At 40.0% G+C, this 24983-nt stretch overlaps 1 protein-coding gene across 1 annotated transcript in view; it reads right to left on the minus strand.

Annotated features, from left to right (window-relative positions):
- Positions 1–24983, minus strand: part of LRP6 (LDL receptor related protein 6) — a 73300-nt gene that overhangs the window by 40179 nt on the left and 8138 nt on the right. Inside the window, exons 2-5 of the mRNA XM_026679261.2 lie at positions 22900–23293; positions 18451–18648; positions 3500–3696; positions 1890–2021 (exon numbers count right to left, since the gene is read on the minus strand). Of these exons, the coding sequence (XP_026535046.1) occupies positions 1890–2021; positions 3500–3696; positions 18451–18648; positions 22900–23293 (921 nt within the window). The remainder of the gene's footprint in view (positions 1–1889; positions 2022–3499; positions 3697–18450; positions 18649–22899; positions 23294–24983) is intronic.

A 24983-nucleotide genomic window follows, 5' to 3' on the forward strand; every position in this document is an offset into this window, starting at 1 on the left:
TCCCTAAAGATTTTTGGAATTGCTGGAAAACAGGAAGCAAAAGGCAACTGGGTCTTCAAGGAATGAATTAAAAAAATAACGAGAGCCTTACAAAAAGGTTTGTCTCTGCTATAATTGAGAGGACTCCCTGCCTCCCTGAAAAATTAGTCGTCATGGAAACTACACTAGTGAGGTCAGCCAGATTTCACCTTTGCTGCACCGATTCTCCACCAGGGCCAAGTAGTATAAATGTTATACATTCCACACAGTATTCCACACACGCTGCAGAAAAAAGTTTGACTATCTGAGAGCCTGCATGGTTTGAATTACCATGTTAAAATGGGCATGTTCGATTCCTTGCAGAAAATTAATATTCGTTCCAAGTAATTTATCACTAATACATCTTTTCCTTTATTTTTATTCAGTTTGGGAAAGAAAAATTTTGTTGGTAAAATGACAGGAACGAAGGGGTTGATGGATAGCAGACATGTATTTTTTTCCCCTGAGGAAAAAGTTAAAATTCAGCACTGCACAGCTGGGCTTACTTTCTTCCATTTCCTCTTTTTGTTTTAAACAACTTAAAAATTAGGTTTATTGACTTGATTGGGAAGTAGTATAAAGGGGAAAAGTTGAATGAACCACAGTTTTAGTTCTCAAAGTTGTGTTCTTTGGGCAACTGAATAACAGGGGAGATGCCATGCAGAGAAAATGCCTTTTCCAAATCCTGCTCCATCAAACTAAGAGAAGATTTATTTTATTTTTTTACTAATTTTGGTCAATTCAACACCAATGGCCGTTTCTAGTTAGGGAAAATTACCATGGGCATTCATACACCTATTAGGAACCAACCTGGTTTACTGCTTAAAACATCAAGCTAGAAACCAAAAGGATGTGAGTTCTAGTCCTGCCTTTGTCATGAAAGCCAACTGGGTGACCTTGGGCTAGCTAGTCACTCTCTCTCTCAAGCCCACCCCATCCCACAAGGTTGTTGTTGTGAGGAAAATGGGAAGAGAAAGGAGTATTAGTGTGATCACTCCCCAGGATGTTTCCTCAGATACCTCTTCAGATGTCAGCTGTGTGTGTGTGTGGGGGGGAGGGATGATGAACCAGTTCCTGGCACATTAGGAGGAGAGTTGGTCAATGGCCCTAAGTAACCAACTCTGGCTACAGCAGGACAGCCCTGGGGCGTCAGGTGGGGTAAGCATGCAGCTGCAGCCGGTGAGGGATGATGAGGAAGAGAAACTGCCTTCTGCACGGATCCAAGAACATATAGGCAGAGAAAAGGCCTGAGGAGAGAAGGTCAGCCAGATTACTTGCGAAGAGGCAGCCCCGTCCTTCTTAATGGGCTGCATCAGAAGCTACTTAGCATAGCAGACAGAAGGCGGTGATGATGCTGGGAATAATGTGTTCATTTCCTAGCTGTGTGTTTTCTGGTTGTTGTGATTTGGACTGACACTGTGACTTGGTTTGTGCCTCACGAACCCTCTCGTATTGTGGATTTAATTTTGCCTGGTGGGTTTATTTTGCCTGGGAAACTTTCAAGTGACTTGTGGACTCATTGGCCATTGCTCTGTGGACTAGCATCAATCTATTGGTGGCCGGACTTAATTGGGATATTTCTGTTTTTTTGCTGAAGGGAACTGCTGGGGCGTATTAATAAACCCACTAAACCACAGTTATGTGCATGTATGAGTGAGTGGCTCAACACAATTACGTATGTTTGCCACCTTGAGTTTTCTTACAAAAGAACATAAAGGTGGGATATAAATTAAATAAATATTCAATCTTCCAGTTGGATTACTTTGGTGGCAGGTGTATTGTGATGCATATAAAAAGGGGCTGGGGCTTTCATCGTGTGGTCGCAACCTGATCGTTTTGACGTCCCTGCTTAGTGCTTATACCCAACTTACCATCTTTGCAAGTCTTCTTATTCTCAAGGAGTTTCACACCTGTGGGACAGGCACACCGATAAAAGGGCTTGATGGGAGACATCAAACACAGATGGGAACAGCCACCGTTATTATTCCTGCAGGGGTTCGTAGCTGTCAAAAACAGAAAGCACAGAACAGTCTCCCTGTTAGTAGCAAGCCTGCCATATCAAGAGGGGAAAGTGTGAACGATAAAATGAACATGGGTGTTGAACACCCTCCAAACCACATTACATGCAGTTTCTGAACTGCAGGGGTGGATATTTATGTACAGTGGATATGTACATGGCTTCCTATAAATATAGACCGGATCACAGCCATTTCTACTCTTGGAGACCAACTAAGAGAGAAGGTGCCTTCAGAAAGGACTCAACAGTCAGTAGTGACACTTGGAAAGAGAGAGTCTCTTGTCCATTTGTAGACAGGCCAGAGGTAAACTTTTAAGTTCTTCTTAGTTTTCAAATAAATAGGGAGAACTTATAAGGTCATATTTCTTTATATGGTTTGTCTAAACCCATTTTTCAGATAATCCTTGACTTATGACCACAACTGGAACCAGGATGTATGTCGCTAAGCAAGATGGTTAAAGAAATCTTGCTTAATTTTATCATCTTTTTTTGCCACAGTCATTAAGCAAATCATTGCAGCTGCTGGGTGAATAACACCATTAAGCTAATCTGGCTTCGCCCACTGACTTATCAGAATCCGCCCAGTCGTTCACTAGGAGATGGGCAGCAAACAAATTAAACAAACAAATAAAGTGGCAAATAGTAATTACGTGACCCCAGGACACTACAACCATCATAAATACATGCTAGTTGCCAAGCACCTGAATTTTGATTGCATGACTGTGGCAATGCTGCAACAGTCATAATTGCAAGGATCCATTGCAAGTCACTTTATTCAGTTATGTTGTAAGTTAGAACTGTCACTAAAAGAACGATTGTAAATTGAGTACTGACTGTACACAATATTTAAGTCTTTCAATGCATCATTTTAAAAGTGATTATACCCAACTCATCTTCCTGCATTCCCTCACTACAAGGTTTTACAGGAAGGGTAAAAAGTGTTTTAACTAAGCTCTTGCTCAACAGAGACTGGGAAGATGTATGCAGCACTTCTGAATTTTAATTTTTCCTGTACATCTATCCTTATCCAATAATAGAGAAAAAGACATCCACAAACCTATCTGTGGCTCTGACAAACTCTAGTTGAAATATGATAGCAAAATGACTGATCTACAGCAGTGAATTTGGGCATTTTTTCTGTAATTTAAAGATAAAACTGGCAAATTTAAAAATCAATATACTAAAGACCAAGGCATTTGATCTTTCTGTCTGATAAACAAAATGAACTACGCTTAACATACATTAAATTTAGCTATATTTCCTTTGTTCTTTTTCTTTTAAAGTCTGTTTTCTATTCAACTTTTTCAACCACAAAGATATTGCCTAATCCCCAAAAAAAAAAAAAATAAGCATAGCGGCTAAGTGCCTACGCTGTATAAACTGTACGTGTGACTGCCTGAAAAACCTACAAAACAAATGAGAATCTCCACATTGGGCATTCTGGGAAAAGCAAGAACAACTCACCACTGGGCTGCCTCTGTTGGCTGAAGACGTGGATATCCATGGGAGAAAAGATGTTGGAATGTATTTCACGCAGGTTCTGTCCAGTGTATTTGTTGCAGGCCAGGATGGAGCGAGTCGTCCAATCCGTCCAATATAGGGTGTCACCAAATAACGTCAGAGCAAATGGATGTGGCAAGGATCCTTTAATCACAGCTTGCCTGGTAATAAATAAAAAGTGTATTGCACCATTAATTATCACCCTGGATCTAGAAAAGGACAGCATTTTACATCCTTCTCTAACCTTCCCTGCCCATCCTCTTAAAATCAAGATGGAACTGAGAAATTTGCAGCCTGTATCTTTTCCACCACCATATAAATTAATTCCCAAAAGCATGTTGCGTATGCCACAGGATTTCCCAGAATGGCTTAAAAAAACAGATTTCTAGACTGCTCAAAAGCAAGTTCCGTTCAGCAAACTGTTTGTATTAGATAAAGCTGTCCTCAACTAACAACCAGAATTTCCATCGCTAAGCAAGGAGCACCTACTCTTATGACCATTTTTTTGTTAAATGAATAACTGCAGTTGTTAAGTCAGGCTGTCATTAAGCAAGTCCTGTTTACCCCCTTTGCAAGAACAGTCATACTCAATTGTACTGGAAAGAAATCATGCTGTGTGGGATGTTGCGTTTTAAAACGGAAAATAATTATCAACGTTTAGAAATAATATTCTGATTGTGATTATTTAATTAGATTTCAATAAATATTAAAGATTTCACCCAGTCAAACACTTTCTCCTCCCTTCCATGTTAGGAACAGCACAAATTGTACGGATGCTTTTTTGCAAATAAACCTTGCTGAGTTCTGAATTTAAGTCTGTGCAACAATGTGCCTGAAATGACGGTATTTCAGGCATATTCTAATGCTAAGAACCTACTACATTCTTCTATTTATAAGCCAGCTGTGTTTTAGAACAGAATGGAAGGGGAGGGGAGAGGAGGAGAGGAGAGTTGGAAGGGACCTTGGAGGTCTTCTAGTCCAACCCCCTGCTCGGACAGGAAACACTATAGCATTACAGACAAATGGTTGTCCAATCTCTTCTTAAAACTTCCACGGTTAGAGAATTCACAACTTCTGGAGGCAAGCTGTTCCACTGATTAATTGTTCTAACTATCAGGAAATTTCTCCTCAGTTCTAGGTTGCTTCTCTCCTTGATTAGTTTCCACCCATGGCTTCTTGTCCTGCCCTCAGGTGTTTTGGGGAATAGCTTGACTCCCTCTTCTTTGGGGCAGCCCCTGAGATATTGGAACACTGCTATCATGTCATCCCTAGTCCTTCTTTTCATCAAACTAGACATACCCAATTCAAGCAAGTGTTCTTTATGTGTTTAGCCTCCACTTTTAATACTAATAGAAAAAACATGGACTAATGCTAAACTGAAATAACCAGTTATTAACCTTAAATGCTCTATGAGAGTTAGAAATATAGAATATTTTTAAAACTTGTTAAATCATGTTTAGCATTACATTCTATTGGATTTTTAAAAATGTATGCTATTTTAAAACATATAAATCCCTATTATTGTTGTTTCTCCAAACAGAAGTTGCTTTAATTTTTCTCCTCTCAAACACTAATTTGTTCTAATCAGAACTAGTTGAGTACAAATATTCAGAAAGAGTTTACCAGTAAATGGTGAGTAGCTCCTAAAATTTATTCTGTTCTCCAACGTACAGTACAGAGAATGTAAAAACACTCATCGCATTAGAAAGAATGTTTCCCCGGAGACTATAAAGTGAATTTAATTTCCACCAGGAATACGTTAACTATTCATTAGGGCTGTTCCTGCAAGGTGAAATGAGAATTGATTCTTCTTCTGTAGAAGGCAAACATAAGCCCTGCATTTCAGTCCTTTTGGAATTCAGTATTGTCAAACAACTATTTGAAAAATGTACTTGTTCTCTCTGAGAAAAAGAAAACCTTGGCAAAGCAAATCCATATCAGAAGTTCATGACTTCTTTTTCAGTCAGTATTCTGATATTTCTCTTCTCTTCTGGGAAATTAGATTGCTGCATATCATTACTGTTGAATTATGACACCATTGCAAAAAATAAATAAGTAGGTCCCATCTTAATGTCTGGATATTGTAAGTTATCTATAGGGAAGAACTATCTCTGACTCAATCCTAGGGGCTACAGATTTACAGCCATCTAGGACCTGGGTTCCATCTTTAGCCTTGGATGGAATAGCAGTAGCAACAGCACTTAAGATTTATATACCACTCTACAGTCCTTTACAGTGGTCCCCAACCTTTTTGTACCAGGGACCGGTTTCAAGCAGAAACACTTTTTCAAGGACCGGGCGCGGGGGGGGGGAGGCTTGGTTTCCTCCGCCTCGTTCCTCTCTCAGTCGCTCTCTCGCTGCTCCACCAGCCCAGGAAGAAACTGCTTCAAAGAAGCCAGGGGTGGGGTGGCTTTTCCTGTCGCCGCAGCTCCCCCGAGCGCCCGTTTCACCCCCACCCCACCCCCACCTGCCCGCGCGGTTCAGCCCAGTGCTCCGTTCTGCCTGCCTGCCTGCCTGCCTTAGTTTCTGGTTGTTTGGGAGCAGCTTCGGCTGAGAATAATAACTATTCGCCTCTTTTACTCAGCGAAGCTGTTCGAATCAACCATTAACGAGGCAGGCAGGCAGGCAGGCAGAATGGGCACTGAATTGAACCGCGCGCGGGCGGCGGGTGGGGGTGACCGGGCGCTTCAGAGGAGCTGCGGCGACAGGAAAAGCCGCCACCCCCGGCTTCTTTGATGGTTTCTTCCTGGGCTGGTGGAGCAGCGAGAGAGCGACTGAGAGAGGAACGAGGCGGGAGAAACCAGCCGCTGAGCCAGAGAGCAGGACAGGCTTCGGTTGCTTCCTCCCTCCCCTTCTTTCATTTGTGTCCTTGATCCCGATCCCAGCAGCATTCACCGAAGGCGAAGAAAGCCGCCATTTTTTTTAAAAAAATTTCTTTGCGGCCCGGTACAGAGTGCTCACGGCCCGGACGGTCCGCTGCCCGGTGGTTGAGGACCCCTGCTTTACAACACACTCTGGGCAGTTGACAAATGTCACCAAACTGCCTTTTAACAATCTGGGTCCTCATTTTACCGACCTTGGAAGTATAGAGGGCTAAGGCAACCACAGGACTGAATTCAAGACTGTGGGCAGATTTAGCCATCAGGGTGCACTTCCCCGTTCAAGAATGGTGCTCGATCTGGCTGTATTGCTGAACTTACAGTTCCTGCTTAATGAGCAGGTTACAACTAGGGCCAGGAAAACCTTTGTAAAAACTTTGTCTGGTATATCAGTTGCGTCCCTTCCTAAATCAGGAGCCAACAGGCCCTATGTCACTTCAAGACTTGACTTTTGCAATGTGGTCTGTATGGGGACTTCACTTTAAGACCATTGAGAAATTTCCGCTGGTCCAAAATGAAGCGGTATGGCAGTAATTGGTGAGCCTTGGTATGCTGACGTACTATCTCTGCTTCCTAAGTTGAACTGGTTATTAATATGCTTCTGGATGCTTTTCAAGATGCTATCAATGACCTATGGAGTTCTAGATTGCCCTATGGCCTGGTTACTTGAGGGACCACCTATCTCCTGTGGTTTCAGCCAAGCCAGTTTGATCCAAGAGAGTTGGGTCACTCCAGATCCATTCAATAAAGCAATGTCTCCTAACGGGAGCCCAGAAACATGTCTTCTCTGTCATGTTGGCCTGCCCTCTGGAATGAGATTCCCCCCATGCGCCTACTGCCCTCCTGCCAGTCTAGAAAGCCATAAAGACCTGGCTGCTCTCCCAGGCCTTGGGGTTGAGTAAATTAAATTAAATAAATCCATGCATTCATGCACACCAGCCTGAACTTTTAAGTCATTTTACAATTTTCCATAAAGCCAGGAAATGAAAAGAAACATTAAAAGAGAATACTATTTCGCTGAAACAATGAAATACAAACAAGTATTTCAGGGAAGACCTCACAAAATCAGTCACAACTGCCCAACCAATTATATCCTATGCAGAAACTGAGTTATAAGTAAAATATGGCAGCCTACATTTTGGAATTACAAAGCTAATAAAAAATCTGGGATTTATTTGCAAACAATATTTCAGGAACAAAGAAGTCCTTTCTTCCTTTGTTTCTCAGTCCTCTCAAGTCTCCTTTCCTTCTTCCTCAAACTGTTCCTTAAAATTCTGCAATTTGTACATCAATGTTTCTATCACACTGCCTCTAGTGCAGCGGTCGCCAACTGGTGGGCCATGAGAAAATTTTGGTGGGCCACAGAGAAATCTCACCCCCAGAGCACCCCCCCCCCCAGCAATTCATCCAGGCTGCGCAGAAACACAAGGCTGCACCGCCCACATGGCCCGCGGGAACCCTCCCCGCCCACTCACTCCTTACCCGGCAAACTTGCCTGCTAAATTGCTATTTTTCTTTTTTCCGACCATCATCTGTTCTGCTGTGCCTTAGATTAGCTAGGAAACAGGAAATGATTGGCTTCTTGCTTTCTTGCTTTCTTGCTAGTCTTTAGATCTTCGGCTCTGTTTTTAAGCACAGCCGAACCTCCCTTAGGACTGAAAGTTCTATTATTCAGTGCAGACTCATGGCAAGCAAATTTTATGTGACAGACTGAGCTAGCCGATGGCAGATAGATAGATCTCTGAATGAATCTGTGATTCTGTGAGAAACTCAATCTGGCTGCCTGCTTTGCCTGATTTTGGGTAAAAGTTGCTCTTTTTTAATAAAAATTCAATATTTATATAAATATTCATAATATTTACATACAAGCCATGCCCAGCCAGTCACATGACCACCAAGCCACACCCACAAATTAGGCCATGCCCACAGAACCGGTTAGTGGTCCCTGGGATTTAAAATAGTAAGTTTGGTGGTCCCTGAGGTCCAAAAGGTTGGCGATCCCTGCTCTAGTGTATGGTAATATCTAGATGGCCTTAGTTAAGTAGCACTCTGCTTAGTCATTGTTCAGAACTTGGATCCAGACCTGAAGAGACATTGCCACAAATATGCAGGAACTGTTGCCCAAAAGAGCTGGAGCATTTTTTAAAGTCCAGAGACTCAAGATAATATTCAAAAATGGCTCAGGAAATGCCTTCCAAATTAACTGGAGAAGGTGCACTGCGAAATTCTCTTACTATAGCCAAATGAAATAGTTTTGGTCCTCTTGTGCTGCTGACTTCCTGGTCTGGTTTACATAGAAAGGATTCCTTTGAGGATTGTAGGATTATTAGGTAGACTGGGAACTCAAAAACAACATTCTGAAAGAAGACAACACTAATTCATTCATGTTAACTGAATTGCATGTAATTGCTCTAAGACAGGGTATCAAACTCAAGGTCCATGGCCCAGCCCGGTCCATGGGGCCACCCTGGAAACAGTGAATGATCAGCCCTTGGTGCCTCTGCCAGTAAAAACGGAGCTCGGGACCCTGTTTTTGCTGTCAGAACGCTTGGGCTACCACATGCACCCCCAACACAAGTGACATCGAGCTGGCCATGCCCACCCCAGCTTCTCGAAGTCCAAACACAACCCTGATGCAGCCCTCAATGAAATCGAGTTTCACACCCCTGCTCTAGGAAGAACCCAGCAGCAACTAACTGGTGGTATATGACTTAGAAAACTAGGAATACCCTAATCCAGGGGTCCTCAACCCTTGTTCGTGGACCAGCATGGTCCGTGGCACGCAAGAAACCAGGCCGTGCAAACAAGGGAAGCCCCATCCACAGGATGCAGGCAGCCTGGAAAACCACACCCCCTCTGGTTCGTGGAAAAACCTCTCTCCACGGAACTGGTCCCTGGTGTTCAAAAGGCTGAGGGCCACTGCCCTAATCAGTGTTGCAAATGGTTTTATAATGGTCCTTCTCCTTCCTCAAAGGTTGTTTCAGGGGATGTCAAAGAAGGATCTCATGTATTTAGTTCTTGTACACTAGTGATTCTCATGGGTCTGATGGAGGGGTCCTTTTTTACTACCCAACAATGGAGGAGATCCCATTGTGAGAACAAGATCTTATATCTCATGTTATTTAACGTGAACATAAAGTCTATGAGGCAGTTCACCAATATGCCATCAAAATGCAGATGACATTTCTCTTTCTTTGGTTGATGTTTGGCCAGCAATGTGTTAGGGTAGGTTCAAAAATTGTCAGGCACAAGCACCCGGACCCACACATATAGAATTCAAACTTGCTGCTTTATTATATTCTGCCTGTTATATAGGAAAGTCCCCCAGCGAGCTTCAGCTTGGGAACGGACAGATAAGGCTCTATGGAGCTTCATGAGAGTCAGTTCTGGATTTCTTGTGGCTGTGCAAGGAATCAAGGCTAATTCTGAGCTTGAGGCCTCCCCTCCTGCCCGGTCAGGTGATAGAACTGATCCTGATCAGAAATCAAGCATCCTCTGGAATCAGATTTCAATCTCTTTTGGATGTGGTGGTATCAAGTTTGAGTTTTTTTGTATTTCATTTCTCTAATCAACATATACACATGTATAAAATTACCATTAAAATATAAAAATTAATTTAAAATCAACATTTTAAAATTATAAGGTTCACAGGCTGGAGTAAGATTTGGATTCAGCTTTGCACCTGGAGACTCAGGTGGTGGCTCAGATTAAGCTAGTGCAACAATTCTTTCTGTTCCTAATGACGTCCAACTTATCGACCAACCTGGCTGCAGAGGCATGACTCAATTAAATCCAAATTAACATTCTATATATGAGGCAACCACTCTGAAAAATAATCTTGGGAAAGTGCAACTGACTTAGAATGCAAGAACAAGGAAGTTGGAATTGCACACAGACAGGATCATGTTACAAGGATGACACTGGTTAACAGGTTCTTTGTGGACTTTATTCCAAGTTTGGTGAAACTTCAGAGCTTAAATGGTTTGTGTCTGGGACAGTTTAGGAACCACATCATCTTGTGTCAACATGATTTTGTCTCAAACCAATGAAGAGGTCCTTTCCTTTGTCCCTAACATAGGGGTTGGTGAATACAAAATAATCAGAGTCAAATGAAGGGGAAAATATCTATATATAAAATGACAATTGACAAAAATCAGGATGAACAACAAGGACAGTAGAACTTTTGCTAAAGCCTATTTCTATCTGTTGAGTCAAATGCCATCACCAGATTCATAAAATTTGCAGGCTTGGCATGATTAACCCCTTCTTGGCAAGATAACTCAAGAGTCACGTTACTGCATTTTTACTTTATCCTACAACGACCTTAATTTGAGACTATACTGAAATGTATTTCTTCCAAGCATCTTGATTTACTCAGATATGCAACTTGTCCAGAAGGTGTACAAGCCATTAGTTGATTGATTGGTCACCACTGCTTTGAGAGATAGTTTTCTTAAACAGATTCTTCCACTCGTCAGGAAAGTTTAAACTACTGTTTTGCTCCACTAATGAGAAAAAGGACTATTTCTGGAGACAGTATTTCCTGTCTGGGTGTTTTACTGTCTGAAAGGCTTGTAATAAAGCCCTTAATCTCATATATTAACCAGGCAAAAATCCAATATTTGAAAGAGATTTGGACTGGGATCTAAGAAATAATTCCAGAGTATCTTAGTGAAGTGCATAAGCCACTCTTTAACAGGTATCTGTCAACTGATCAAGGGCTTAGCTGGAAAAAAAAAGATGAAATAAGATTCTAAAATCAGAATTCTTCCTTTTCCTACGACTTAACAAAATTTACTCCACTGTTTTTCAGCATTCTCCCATTAATTCCCAGGAACTTCTTTGTATTAAATGTGTAACTATCCATTTATAGAATGAATCATCCTGGTTCTTTATAACCCTGGCAATTACAATCATTAATTATAACTAATCTGTACTTTTGATAAGGCTATTAATTCAGCAAAGCTCGGATTGCATTAGAATATTTCTTTCAGACCAATCTTGAGATGCTCAGTGTTTCACTGTTTTGTGGGGAGATAATAAAATGTGAGAGTCCAACTATGTAAGTCAGCCTAAGAATTGTCAATGATGATATTGAAGTGGCGGGCAGCATCTTCCTTTTAGGATCAACCATCAACAATGAAGGAAAAAGCAGTCAAGAAATACGCTGTAGACTAGCACTCCGTAGAGTAGCCATGAAGACTTTGGAAAAAATATTCAATTGCTGAGATGTGCACAGGTAGACCTTGACTTACAACAGTTCGTGTAGTGACCATTCAAAGTTACAACGGCACTGAAGAAAGTGACGTACGACCATTTTTCACACTTACAACCTTTGCAGTATCCCCATGGTCATGTGATCAAAATTCAGTTGCTTGGCAATTGGTTCATACTTATGACCGTTCTTGCTGAGTCCCAAGGTCATGCAATCCCTTTTGGCAACTTTCTGGTGAGCAAAATCAATGAGGAAGCCAGGTTCACTTAACAACATTATCATTAAATTATCAACTGCAATGATTCACTTAACAACTGTGGCAAAAATGGTGATGAAATGGGGCAAAACTCACTTAACAAATGTCTTACTGAGCAACAGAACTTTGGGCTCAGTTGTGGTCGTAAGTCAAGGACTACCTGTATCTACCTACAAAAATCAGAGCAATGCAAGCCATGATATTCTCTCTGACAATCTACCGCAGAGGTGTCAAACTCAGTATCACTGAGGGCTGCATCAGGGTTGAGTTTGACCTTGGGGGCCCCGGTGCGTATGGCCAGGGTGAGCATGGCCGGCTCAACGTTGGGGTCACCTATGGTGGCCTGGGCAGGACTGGGGGGATCCTCTTGCAGCCCTCTGCCAGCAAAAACTGAGCCTGGAAGAGCTGCGCGTGGCCCTCCCAGGCTCCATTTTCAGATGCAACGGCCTCCTGCAGGCCTCTACCAAAGAAAACGGAGCTATATTTTCAGAGGGCTACATGATGCCATCATGGCTGAAAACAGAGCCTGGGAGGGCTGCACGTGGCCCACCCAAGCTCCCTTTTTCACTGGCAGAGGCACCGTGGGCCAGTCCTTCGCTATTTCCAGGAGAGCCCCACGGGCCAGACCTAAGCACCCTGCGGGCTGGATCCGGCCCACGGGCTTTACCTTTGATACCCCGGATCTACAGGAGTGAACATTGGACTTGAAGACTCTGAACTTTGGTGTTGGAAGACAATCCCAAAAATATCACGGACAGCCAAGGAAACAAATGGATGCTAGAACAAATCAGCCCGGGGTTCTCACTTGAGGCATAAATGATAGCTTAAAATTACCCTATTGTGGACACTATGTTCTCTGGAAAAGGCTTTAAAGCTGGGAAAAGTGGAGCGAATGAGAAGAAGAGGACAAGCAGCACGAAGGTGTGTGAGATTCAATTCAGTGGATGGGGATGCAGTTGGCAAAGCTGAAGGACCACTTAGGTAACCACAGAGATCTATGTGGTTGCTAAGCATCGACAATGACTTCATGGCACATAATCAACCATTACTTAATATATAGAAGCACTTAATGTAAGAGCAAACAATGTTAACTTATTACCACAGTAGATTGAAATGGATTAACATGCTTCCGAACTCACCACCACTGTACAGAAAACAAAAAACAAAAACAAATAGGGCCCTAGCCATCACATCAACATTTTGGAACAAAATACACATGATAACACTCCTGATGTGCGTACCTGGGTGTCTTTGGGCAATACCACCTTGTCACAACTTCACACAATTCCTCTAGAGTAAGAACGGAAGCAGCTGCATTCTGCAGAGGCAAACTTTGCCAACTCAAACCTCAGACATTCAAAGTCAGAATCCCAATGCAAGCATGAAAATTGTAATACCAGGCAAGATGCATCCACCCTTTATCACAGTCCAAATTGCAGCCCAATGCCAGGATCTTTATACCATTATTAGCTGAAAAGTGGCCAGTACAAATTCTTTTTTTTTTTTTTAAACAAGTTTTATTAATTTTTAAAACACATAAATTATCATTATTCATTACATGTTTAAACCTTTTTTCATTGTAAATTTGACAAGTCAGATAAATTATGATTCTGTTTTAAACCATTTCCATATAACATACAAAAACCTCTTATTCAATTTCTCTTTACTTCTCTTTACTCTTATTCAATATCATTATTATTATTTCATCTATTTCTTTCTGACTTAATTACCATTATTCTCATTCTATATTTCTGCAAGTTTTTACTAATTCTCCCCCCCAAAAAAACATATACACACAACACACAAAACATAAAAAAAAAAATCTTTTTGGAAAGTAACTTGGACCCAGGTATCTCTCTCTTCATGGACTTCAATTATATTCATGCTCATCTTACATATCATTACTTATTTTATTTACCATTCTAAGCCTTCTATATTAACTTCTCCACATATTTCACTCTTCTTAATTCTATCTTAATTAATCATCTTAGTTTGAATCATTGTATTTGTATCTTTTGTCCATTTTTTATCATCGCTTTGTCTCATTCCTTATAAAAAAGAAAAAAATAAGTTTCTCCTGAAATCATTAATCAGAGTATGATGCCTTTCTATCTCCCCCCTAAGTTAATCAAATTAATCTTTAAGATAACATCCAATACCCAATCCGATTTTGCTTGGTACATTCTATCTAACTAGTACATCCAAAATAATTAAATACATATTTAGACAATAAATCCAAATATTAAAAACAAATACTATAATAAAAATTTTATAATAACATCAATACCATAATCTTATTAAATTCTTTAATTAAAACAGTATTCTAAACCTCCCCTGTTATTAAATTTTAAAGCCAATCATTATTAAACATTTTAGCATTTTAATCTCTTATCAACTCTTAAACCATTACAATACTACCATCTCATCTTATGTACCTTGCAAAATCTTTTTTTAAAAAAATTATACTTTATCCATTATCCATAAAAATTCCTTTTTTCATTTAATTTCAAAACGTAGCTTTTCTCCACCTTTTCCCTTTCTTTCTTCTCCCAACAAACCTTTCTACCCCCTTCTTCTAGCCTCTGCCTTACTGGCTTCCCTTCTCTGTCGTATTCCTTTTCCCTTTTGTTTACTATCATCATATTGATTTTGCACCTTATTTTTCCCTTTCTTAAATGTTTTTAGATCTTAAGTCCTTTAGTTCTCTTCTTTTCTCTCTTCCTTCTTTCTTGATCAAATTCTGAGATTCATTAAAAATGGCTCCTTCCTTTCTTTCTTGTTCCTCTGCTGTCTTCATCTGCTGTAATGTTTGTTGATAGTTAGTAGCGCCATTTCTAAAAAAGGAAAGCTTCTTCCACACCATCTTTACCATTTTTTTTGCTTGTTCATATTCTTTTCTTAGTTCCTCAACAGAAAAAGCCATTATAAATCTTTTCTTTTCTTTTCCCCTTCTTTCTTCTTACAACAACCAGAATATTCAAAAGAAGATAAAAAAAATAAAGCAGTCCCAAAGTTATCAGTCAATCCAAACCAAGGCAGAGTTCTCACTTTCTCCTTCTGGGGTAATATCAATCAAAGAGAAAGAAAGTCCAAATCTGTTTAAAATCTTATTGCAATATCTTCTAGTCTTCAAATCCTTAAGGCATCTCCTCCAACAAAGTCTTAGCATACAAATATTTTCTTTTTAATCCTCTCTCTTCCCACTCATCGCTTAAAACCAATTTTCACCTAAAAAAATAGGTTTCTTAATATCCAGTTATTTATTCCGTAGGAAAAGAGGAAAGCTATCCTTTCAGCACCATCAAACTGCCGCTTTTTCCTCTTCTGGCAGGTATTATTCAGAAAGTCATACTTTTCAGGAATTTTATTAAATATGTCTTAGAGTCCTAGGAGCCAAGAAAAACTTTCTCCTTTCAAGCACTTTCTCCACTTCCTCCTGCGCATTTTACCCGGCTGCCAGCTTCTTTGTGGCGGCCATTACGGGACCGCCACTGCACCGTCCTGGGAAAAGGGGTTCTACCGGCCGGGGGGGGTCTGCAACACCCCAAACCCCTCTCCGGATCCCCCTACCTTCAGCTGCCCCTGCAGGGCAGCCTAGCTCCGTACCCGTCTGGGTCGGAGCCCCAAAAACGGCTAGCGCGGCAGGGATCGCGCAGCTTCGCAAATCCCTGCCGCTCGTGAAGCCGACAAACTGGAAGTTCCGCCAGTACAAATTCTATAAGTCATCTTGCAGCATCCAAACCCAAAAATTCTTGGTCAAGACAATCTGATCTGGTAGAAAAATATTGTATAAAATTATGGAGGGTGGCTTCTTATCTAGATAGACTGAAAATTAAGACCAGGGGAACTAGAAGTCTGCAAGGGCAAGTCCTAGTTGAGGGACCGGGAACTATATTTTTCATCCAAATTGTATCTTTTTATTTTATATGCCAGTCAATAATTACTATGGAAGCAAACAGTAATAAGCAGCAGAATTCACAAAAGTGACACGTAAATACTTTTTTTTCGTTATTCTTTCCATTTCAAATGAGTAATTTTTGAAACAAAAACACACTATTTTAATTTTCATTCATCTTTGATTACATTTAAATTTCTATTCATCTTTGATCACATTTTCAATGAAGCAACTTGGATATAACTGCTGAATGAATGGACATTCATTTGCCATCCTTTTGGGTTTGTCTTATTGAGAAAATCATTGGCAAATAATATCAAAATGGGGGGGGGGGGATTGAGATAAATAATAGGAGGCATAGACATCAGCCAAAAATGATTCACACAGTTGCAAAAATGCACAAAAGTCTTCATGTAGTCACTTCAATAAATAATTATCTCTTAATATAACTACATTCAAAGATCATTCTTTACATTCAGTCTTTACATTAAGTATGGTCTTTTACATTAAGACTGTAACATATTTTTAATATAGTCAGGTCCTAAAAAGGACTGGGTGAGATTTAGTTGTAGAGGAAAAGAGCACTTTTCCTGGCACTGAATTTAGACACTCAAGCCATTAGAACATCATTACAAAAACACCCTGGGCTATTGCCCAGAGTGACCTCAAAAAAAGTTTTTTTTTTATCGTTATTCTGAAAAAACAGGCCACATTCATCCAGTGGTTCTTTGGAGCTCACTTAAAAAAAATAAACAAACATAAATAACTACAGTGAATCCAGCAAGTATATGGGTGACTCCAACTGACAATTAAAAAAAAATCAGCAACACAAACCAACTGAACAAAACTACAGATAAACCAATTTCATAATTATGAGAAAAAGCTTCCCCAGCTTGCAATTTGTTATGGTGTACATTATTATTGTGTGTTCTTCTACATGTGGTCAGATCCAATTAGAAGAGCATATTGTGAGTAATCCTTACTCAGCTATATGTTAGGGAAGGGACAATATAGGTAGTTCTCAAGTTACAGCCACAATTGAGCCCAACATTTATGTTGTTAAGTGAGAAATTTGTTAAGTAAGTTTTGCCCCCTTTTACAACTGCTCTTGTTACATATGTTAAGTGAATCACTGCAGTTGTTAAATTAGTAATATGGTTGTTAAATGAATCTGGCTTCTCCATTGACTTTGCTTGTCAGAAGGTCACAAAAGGGGATCACATGGCTTCAGGACACTGCAACCGTCATAAATATGAGTCAGCTGTCAAGCATCCAAATGTAAATCATGTGACCATGGGGATGGTAACAACAGTCATAAGTGTGAAAAATGGTCATAAGTCACTTTCTTCAATAAGACTATAGCTTTGAACGGTCATTAAACAAACTGTTGTAAATTGAGGACTACCTATATTGATAGGGACCATTGTTAAGCCAAACACTTCTTTTTCCTTTCTGCTATTGATTCAGACTATTAATGACTGAAAATTATACCATTCAAAGATATGCCATACTTGCAAATGTTTCTATATTTCAGTGCACTTTAAACAAATGACTTCATAAATATTTTAAATAGTTTTGAATAGCTGCATAATTTTCCCACATTTAATATTCACTATCATAATTTACCCCCAGTTGAAAGAATTCCACATAGCATGCAAAATAAACAAAAAAAAAATTAAACGTAAGCGTTAAGCACACTGTTTCATTCCTTTTTTCTTTTTTTTGTCAAATGCCAGCTTTTGTAGTTAAAAGCCATTCTCAAAAGCAGGGATATCCCAATACTAACATTCAGCCCAATCAGTGGGTATAAAATGACATTTCTCTCTCCGCATTTATCTATACACAGAAACGTTTTGCAAGATAGAACCATCTTTTCAGAAAGATAAGAATACACATCTTGACAGTAATTCTAATAGTGAGAACTCTTGAGAGAATAATCTCATTCTCATTTGATTTTACTTGAATCAAACAAATTTAAGAAACTTCCTTTGGAAATTCATAGAAAATTAACTGTCCTTACCTTTCTTTTGTAGATAAAAACAAAGTATGATTCTAAATCAAGATATCTGAAATTTAACAAAATAAAACAAAAGCAGAGAAATCATGGGCTTCTATTACAGACTGCCCTCGCTTAACAATCTGTTGCGTAGCAACTATTCAAACTTACAATGGTACCAAACTATCAAAAAGGTACTTAGAACCTGATGCTGGAGTTCCAATGACCACAACCTAAGACCACATTTTGCACAACCAGCTTGAATTTATAGTCTTTTGCAGTGTCCTGTAGCCAGGTGAACATGATTTTTGGTGATTTTTTACCAGTTTACACTTCAGGGGTCTGGCAAAAAAAAAAAAAGTCCATTGGGTATAATGCATTCATTTAATAACCACTGCAAAAAATTAGTCACAGACACATGGCGACCTGTTTAATGACAACCATGACTTAGGACCAGGAGTGGGCCACTGCGGCCTCTTTACTACCTGTGGACTTCAACTGCCAGAATTCTGGGGATTGAGGTCCATAGGCAATAAAGAAGTTATAGTTGTCCATCCTGGCTTAAGATTGTAATTCACGTCTCAATTACAATATTGTAAGACGAGGGCTTCCTTTTCCATTTGTCTAGGATTAAAAACGCGGGTTTCCTATAAAATCACCATCTTAATTCCTACCTATGTGTCCCGTCCAGGTTTGATCTGTGAATGAAGTTCAGTTTGGCATCTGCCCAGTACAGCTTCTGTTCTTCATAATCCAAGGTTAATCCATTTGGCCAATAAATATCTGCATTGATGATAACTGAACGGCTTGAACCATCCATCCCAGCCCGTTCTATCTTTGGCATTTCTCCCCAGTCTGTCCAGTACATGAACCTGAGATTTAAAAAAAAAATAAAAAATTAAGTCCGTTTCTTCTCCCCCCACCCCGCCATACACTGTAAGCATCTTCCAAACGGAAGCAAAATATCAATTAAGTACATTGCTTGTTACCTCTGTTCTTGATCTGAGTTGGATAATGGGGTTAGTCTGTGAAGTAGGCATATCCTGGTTCAGGTAGTCCTGTACTTACAATCATTCCTTTACAACAGCACTGGAAAAAGTGATTTATGACCCATCTTCTCAGTGATGACCATTGCAGCATCTCCATGATCGGATGATCAAAATTTGGGGACTTGGCAAATGGCGTGCTATTTATGACAGTTGCAGCATCCCAGGTCCTGTAATCGCCATTTGCAAACCTTCCCAACTGGCTCCCAACAAACAAAATCAACGGGAGAAGCCAGATAAGCTTAACGATGGCATGATTTGCTTAAAAACAGCAGTCATTTTCTTAACAACCATGACAAAAAGGTCATAAAATTGAGTGTAGCTCACTTAACAACCAACTTGCTTGGCAATGCAAATTCTGTCCATAAATTGAGGATTCCCTGTAAATTTCTGGCATCATTTTGGATTGCATCTCTCTTGGGTAGGGCTGGCTAGTTTGTTTTTTTAAGTATTTCTAATATCCTTAGAAAAATAGGGATGGGGGAAGTTCCCCTTCCATTTCTGAAAAGAAAAAAAAACAAAACTCCACACCCAGGAAGCCCAAATGGACCACAACCTTCAATCATGGTCAAAAGAAGCAACGCTTGAAAAAAGGACCTCTAAAGACCAATTCCCTTGTGAAGAAAAGATTTGGAAGTCCTGCTGATGGTGCCGTTTACAGAGGCTGCTAAATCCAGCACTAATTCTGAACCTGGTTCTTTCTACCAAAGACTGGAATCATCTCCATGTAAAAAAGCACTTTGCAAACATTATGACCAAAGCTCTCTCCCAGAGGGACCGTGCCAACATCGTGCCTCCCTGATTATGAATCCTTCAGACTGCATTTCAACATGCAAAACTTATCTCAGTTCTATTTCTTGGCTGATGTTGGGATGCAGCCTGCAGAGAAACACATGCCAAAATCTGTTGCCTGAATTTACCAAGCAGGTTATATGTAATCCTTACAGGCAGTCCTCAATTTATGACTATCATATTTCCCCGAAAATAAGACCTTGTCTTATTTTTTTTTCCACCACAAAAGGCACCAGGTCTTATTTTGGGGGGAAGTCGTCCACTGACTAACCTCACATGCGCACGTCACCCCTGGCCTCCTTTTCGCTGTCAGAGGCCTTCAGGAACTTCTTCTTCTGTGGCTGGCAAGGCTTTCCTGAAGGCCTCTGCAGCAGATAACAGAGCTCTGGATCAATCCAAAGGCAAGTAGTAGGGCAACTTCACCCCCTCATCCCCACCCTAGCTCATCCACTCTGGAGTGGGTGGGATCTTAATTAGGGCTTCTTTGGGGGGGGTAGGGCTTATATTGGGCGCACGGGTAAAAATCAACCTAGGACTTACTTTCAGGGTAGGTCATATTTTCGGGGAAACAGGTTACAATTGGACCCACAATTTCTATTGCCAAGCGAGACATCTGTTAAGTGAATTTTGCCCCATTTTAAGACCTTCCTTGCCACAGTTGTTAGGTGAATCACTGCAGCTGTTAAGTTAGGAACACGGCTGTTACGTGAATCTGGCTTCCCCACTGACTTTGCTTGTCAGAAAGTGGCAAAATGTAATCCGTATGACCCTGGGACACTGCAACCATCATAAATACGAGTTAGTTGCCAAGTGTATGAATTTTGATCACATGATGATGGGGATATTGCAGCAGTCATTAAGGTGAAAAATGGTCAAGTCAACTTTTTATGCCACAGTAACTTTGAATGGTCAATAAATAGATAGTAGTTACGCCGGGGATGACCTGTAATATATAATACTGCAAAGTTTTTAGGATGTCTTCCATCACGTCTCCTCTCTCCTCCAAACTAAAAGGCCTCAAGTATAGCAGGCCTTCTTAATCATGGGAGGAATTGTGAATTGGTGCTAAGAGTGAGAATGAACAAACTGAGATGGTTGCTGCTAACTTGGTTGCTAACTCTAATTAGCAAAGAGTTTACAGGATTATGCTTCTATAGCTGCAAAGAGTTATTTTTACTGCCTCTGTAAATGTATCTGAGGTAAATTTATTTCAACGTTTTTGTGTAATTTTAACCTTTGCTCAATTTTTCTTTGTTCATTTTGATCATGCATTTATAAAAACACACTTTTTGTTTTCTTTCTTTGTGACATGCTTTTCAAGCTAGGCAACCAGAATTCTATTTAATATGCCTTTTTTCCATGAGCTATCACTTAAAAATCAGCTCTCATTTTATGCACAATTGGAATGGAGAGCAGATACTGTTAACAATTTCCTGTCAATGGATATCCAGCGAGGTGGCAATTTAGTGTGCCAGTTAGGCATTTCTTCAGGAAATAATTGAGCTCGCACATATTGTTAAATTTCTGAGAATGATCATTTGGATTCTAATTCAGAAGCAAAGGTGACTTACAGTAAACACAGCAATGCACTGCCTGCAACAACTCCTGCAAAACTGAAATGAAATTCAGTGAGAGAACTTCTCATTGTTCTTTGTGTTTACTCTCTGAGTAACATATACCTAGGGAATCTGCTCTCAAAGCAAGAGATTTAGGTAATAATTCTGGCATATAGAGTTAGCAGATTATATTATCATGATTCAACATTCAAATTCACAATTTATTTTTAAAAAAATTCACAAAATACATTTGAATTTAATTAGCTTGACATTTCACCTGCCAAGACTTTTCAGTGTCAAAGTGAGGACAAGGTGAAGATGTAGGAAGAAGAAATTAGGGAAAGCTGAGAATCTTGTTACTAATGAGCTGTTGGCAACACTTAAATGACCATTTTCAAGGAAGACTTTAAATCCTATAGCTCACACTAGGTTTTATGATTAAAACCAAGAGGAGAACAGCCAACCTTGCCGTGAAGCAAAACAATGTATGTGCAATCAAAAATGTTCATCTCTCTCTCTCTCTCTCTCAAAAAAGGAGGCACCTCTTCACAGAGTACATAGTATATCTGGTATGTCTTTTAAAAAGATGAAGAGGACAGCAACCACCACTGTACAGAACACTTATGTTTTGATCATTCTGGCAAAGAAATCCACATTCTGCAAGCACAAGGACATTTGACATCTGGGATAAAGAGAACAGGTAGTTGACATACATTGGTTGACTTTCAAGGGCATTCCACATACAAGAATAAACAAAAACTTACAACATACCTGTGGACCACTTCATAGCCATTTTAAGAGCTCTCCCCCCCCCACCCCACAAGTGGGAGAAGCCCAAAAGTGCTACCTGTTTTAGAGGGGCTAGCATTGGTGTATTAAGCCTTCCAGAGGCCAATTTCCCCCGTACCAAAGGTTTTAAGGAGCATTATAGATGCCTTACTTCTTTGAAACGCTTAAGGTAGCACCTTCTCCATTGATAACAAGACATGGCCACTGCCGTTGGTGGCCAAAACAAGACTTGTGAAAACGTGAGTATTTACTATAGTTATTCTTACTTAGCATTCCTAAAAGACAGGGATAGGTACAGTCTGCAACAAAGATGGAATTTCCAGAGTTGCTCAAAACATTCCATTCTCCCCCGAACAAGAGGGTTTTGCACACCCTACTCCTGTTATTTTTCCTACCGTTAATATTTATAGTGATTTGGATCCTTCCAGGACTGTCAACAGAGCACACTCCGAAAGTCAAGATGGCAATTGCGATGGAAGCTCTGCCTATTCATGTGCATGGTCTCCTCACCCTTTAGTTTGTCTAATTTTTGCTTATCATGCTGCAGGTATTGTGATTCATGAATCTATGCATAAAAGCGCTAATGCAATTGAGCTTGAATCATTTAACTTCTTATTCTTGGATGCTTGAAAATTAAGAACTTTTTTTAAAGCATACTTCACAAAAATAAAGTCCCTCCCTCATGTTAGGCTTGTCTGGGGCCCAGATGAAAAAGGATTGCCACCATCTCCTTTCAGTACGTTCCTTCAACTTCCCAGCCTAGCCTACAACCCTCATGGTATACAAGCAGGATTTCCTGGGAAGACAGCCTGTATTATGGCTTAATTAAAGTTTTGAAACAATGACACAGCAGAGCATCAGTTTGGACATGTCCTCTTTGCTCAGAGGCCTCTACTGAGCTGGCAAAAATTGCTCTGACCCCATAAAGAAATGGACCTACCCTCTTGCAGGATCTAATGCAATCGCTCTGGGTTGATCCAGCTCTTGCCAGAATAAAACCTTTCGCAAAGATCCATCCAAATTGGAAACTTCGATCCGGTTTGTTTCAGAATCTGTCCAGTACAGTTTTTCACCCAGCCAATCGCAAGCTAGCCCATCAGGTGACAAGAGCCCAGAAATGACAATGTTTTGCACATTTCCGGATTGGTTGAATTCTGTGCGTTTAATGGCTTCTTCGCTGACGTCGCTCCAGTATATCAAGCCGTGGATGAAGACAAAGTCCAGCGCAGCAGCATCTTCCAAGCCACCCACCACAATCGTAGCATTCTCGGTCACGTCCGCAGCATCCACCAGCTGAAGATCACGCCGATTTGCATAAAGCAACAGTGGAGATGCTTTGGAGAAAGAGAAACACATTATATAAGTCAAGCATGATGCAAAGCTTCCAACCGTTTAAAATACCTCTATCAGGAAGTTTAACTTCTAATATTAATCTTTCCTGGTGAATATTTATCTAAAAACACTGTAACTTAAATGTTTCACTCTTGCACTACAAAAAGTCTGAAAATAACCCCCCAAATATGATTTAGTTGACTTGACACCAAGGACAACCAAAGTGTAAAGGTGTAATTCATTTAACAGTGTACCGGCACCAGTTGTAACACAGAATATCTCACTCAAGAAGCACTCAGAGTTTTCTGGTAGAATATATAACCATCTTTTAAAAGGTCTTAAAACAGGATGAGACAAATGTAGAGGAAAGCATTTCTTAAAAAAAAAAAAAAAAGTAATTCCCTGGAGACTGAATGTGTGTGGACTTTCTGCTCATTATTATTCAGGTGAAAAAACTTCAGAATAGTTAAATCTGCATTTGCACAACAAGTAGAGATATGGGCTATTCTCAGCAAGTGGTTTATTTACTTATGGCCTAGAGTAGTATGCAAATCCAGAAATTTTAGGGTACAAACCTTCATGAATGCCATAATGTCATGTGTGAACCAGGACTTGTTCAAAATTCCATGGATAAAAGAAAAACATAATGTGTGAATCCAATTTTAACCATCAGCCAATTATGGTTTTACACTTTGGTTCGTTCAGTGATTCCTTCTGCGCATCACACTAGGCCAAACGCAACCAGATTCTGTTGTGGGTTAGGATACAATAATGTGAACACCACATCAATTCTCCTCAGCATGTCAACTCTTCTTTAATTATAGTCAACAATAGGTAGTTCCTTAAATACATCATCCACGACTCTATCTCACATACGCTTCCTATATCTCTTACCTGTAGCCCAAATGACAATTTTTTTTTGCATGGCTTTTGCATTATTTAATCACCTGGATATGAGTTTCCTTGAGCCACTGGGAATAATAATCATAGTATATTAAGCTTACATGCCATTCAAATAATCAACTCCAATCAATTTACCACCATGCAAAAAGAAGATTAAAATAACCAACAATAAACTATTCCTATGCCGAGGAATCATAACCTCATAAACACATACATTCCTACACAAAAGGACTATCTCTAAGATCATCTCCAAGGCCTGTAAAAACAGCTGAGATTGGTGCTTTGGGGAATGCTGCTCTAGCAATCAAGAAAGCCCATCTCCCAGAATCTGGTAAATTATATATATTTTAAGAGAGAGAATCTTGAACAATCTTGCTCTTCCTTAAGTGGGTGGCCAGAGAGCCACTGGGAGCAGGCTGTCTCATAGATATCCAGGTCTACTTATGTAAAATAGACAAGCAGAGGACTAGAGAGGACATCCATGAATACCAACTAGAAGTCAGAAAACCCAAAGAAAACTCCTCAATTTCACAATATACAGTCAGACTCAGCCATTATTTCAAGTGGAAAACTGCCAGCATCCTAGATAAAAGAACAGTTAAGGAATTCCTGGAAGCTCAGCATTCAGGCAAATCAGCCATCAATATAGATAGAGATAAACTATATATACAACTACAAGTCAAAAGAGTCAATTAAAAAACCTTGGAAGGGAACAAAAAGACTCAAAGCATGCCTTCCAGCTACCAATACTCAGATAAGCAGGGATCAACACCAAACAATCAGACAGAT

This window comes from Notechis scutatus, chromosome 6 (assembly GCF_049901735.1).
Source record: "Notechis scutatus isolate UNSWTSFEM ecotype Mainland chromosome 6, rNotScu1.2, whole genome shotgun sequence".
In the NCBI taxonomy this organism is placed as follows: Eukaryota; Metazoa; Chordata; class Lepidosauria; order Squamata; family Elapidae; genus Notechis; species Notechis scutatus.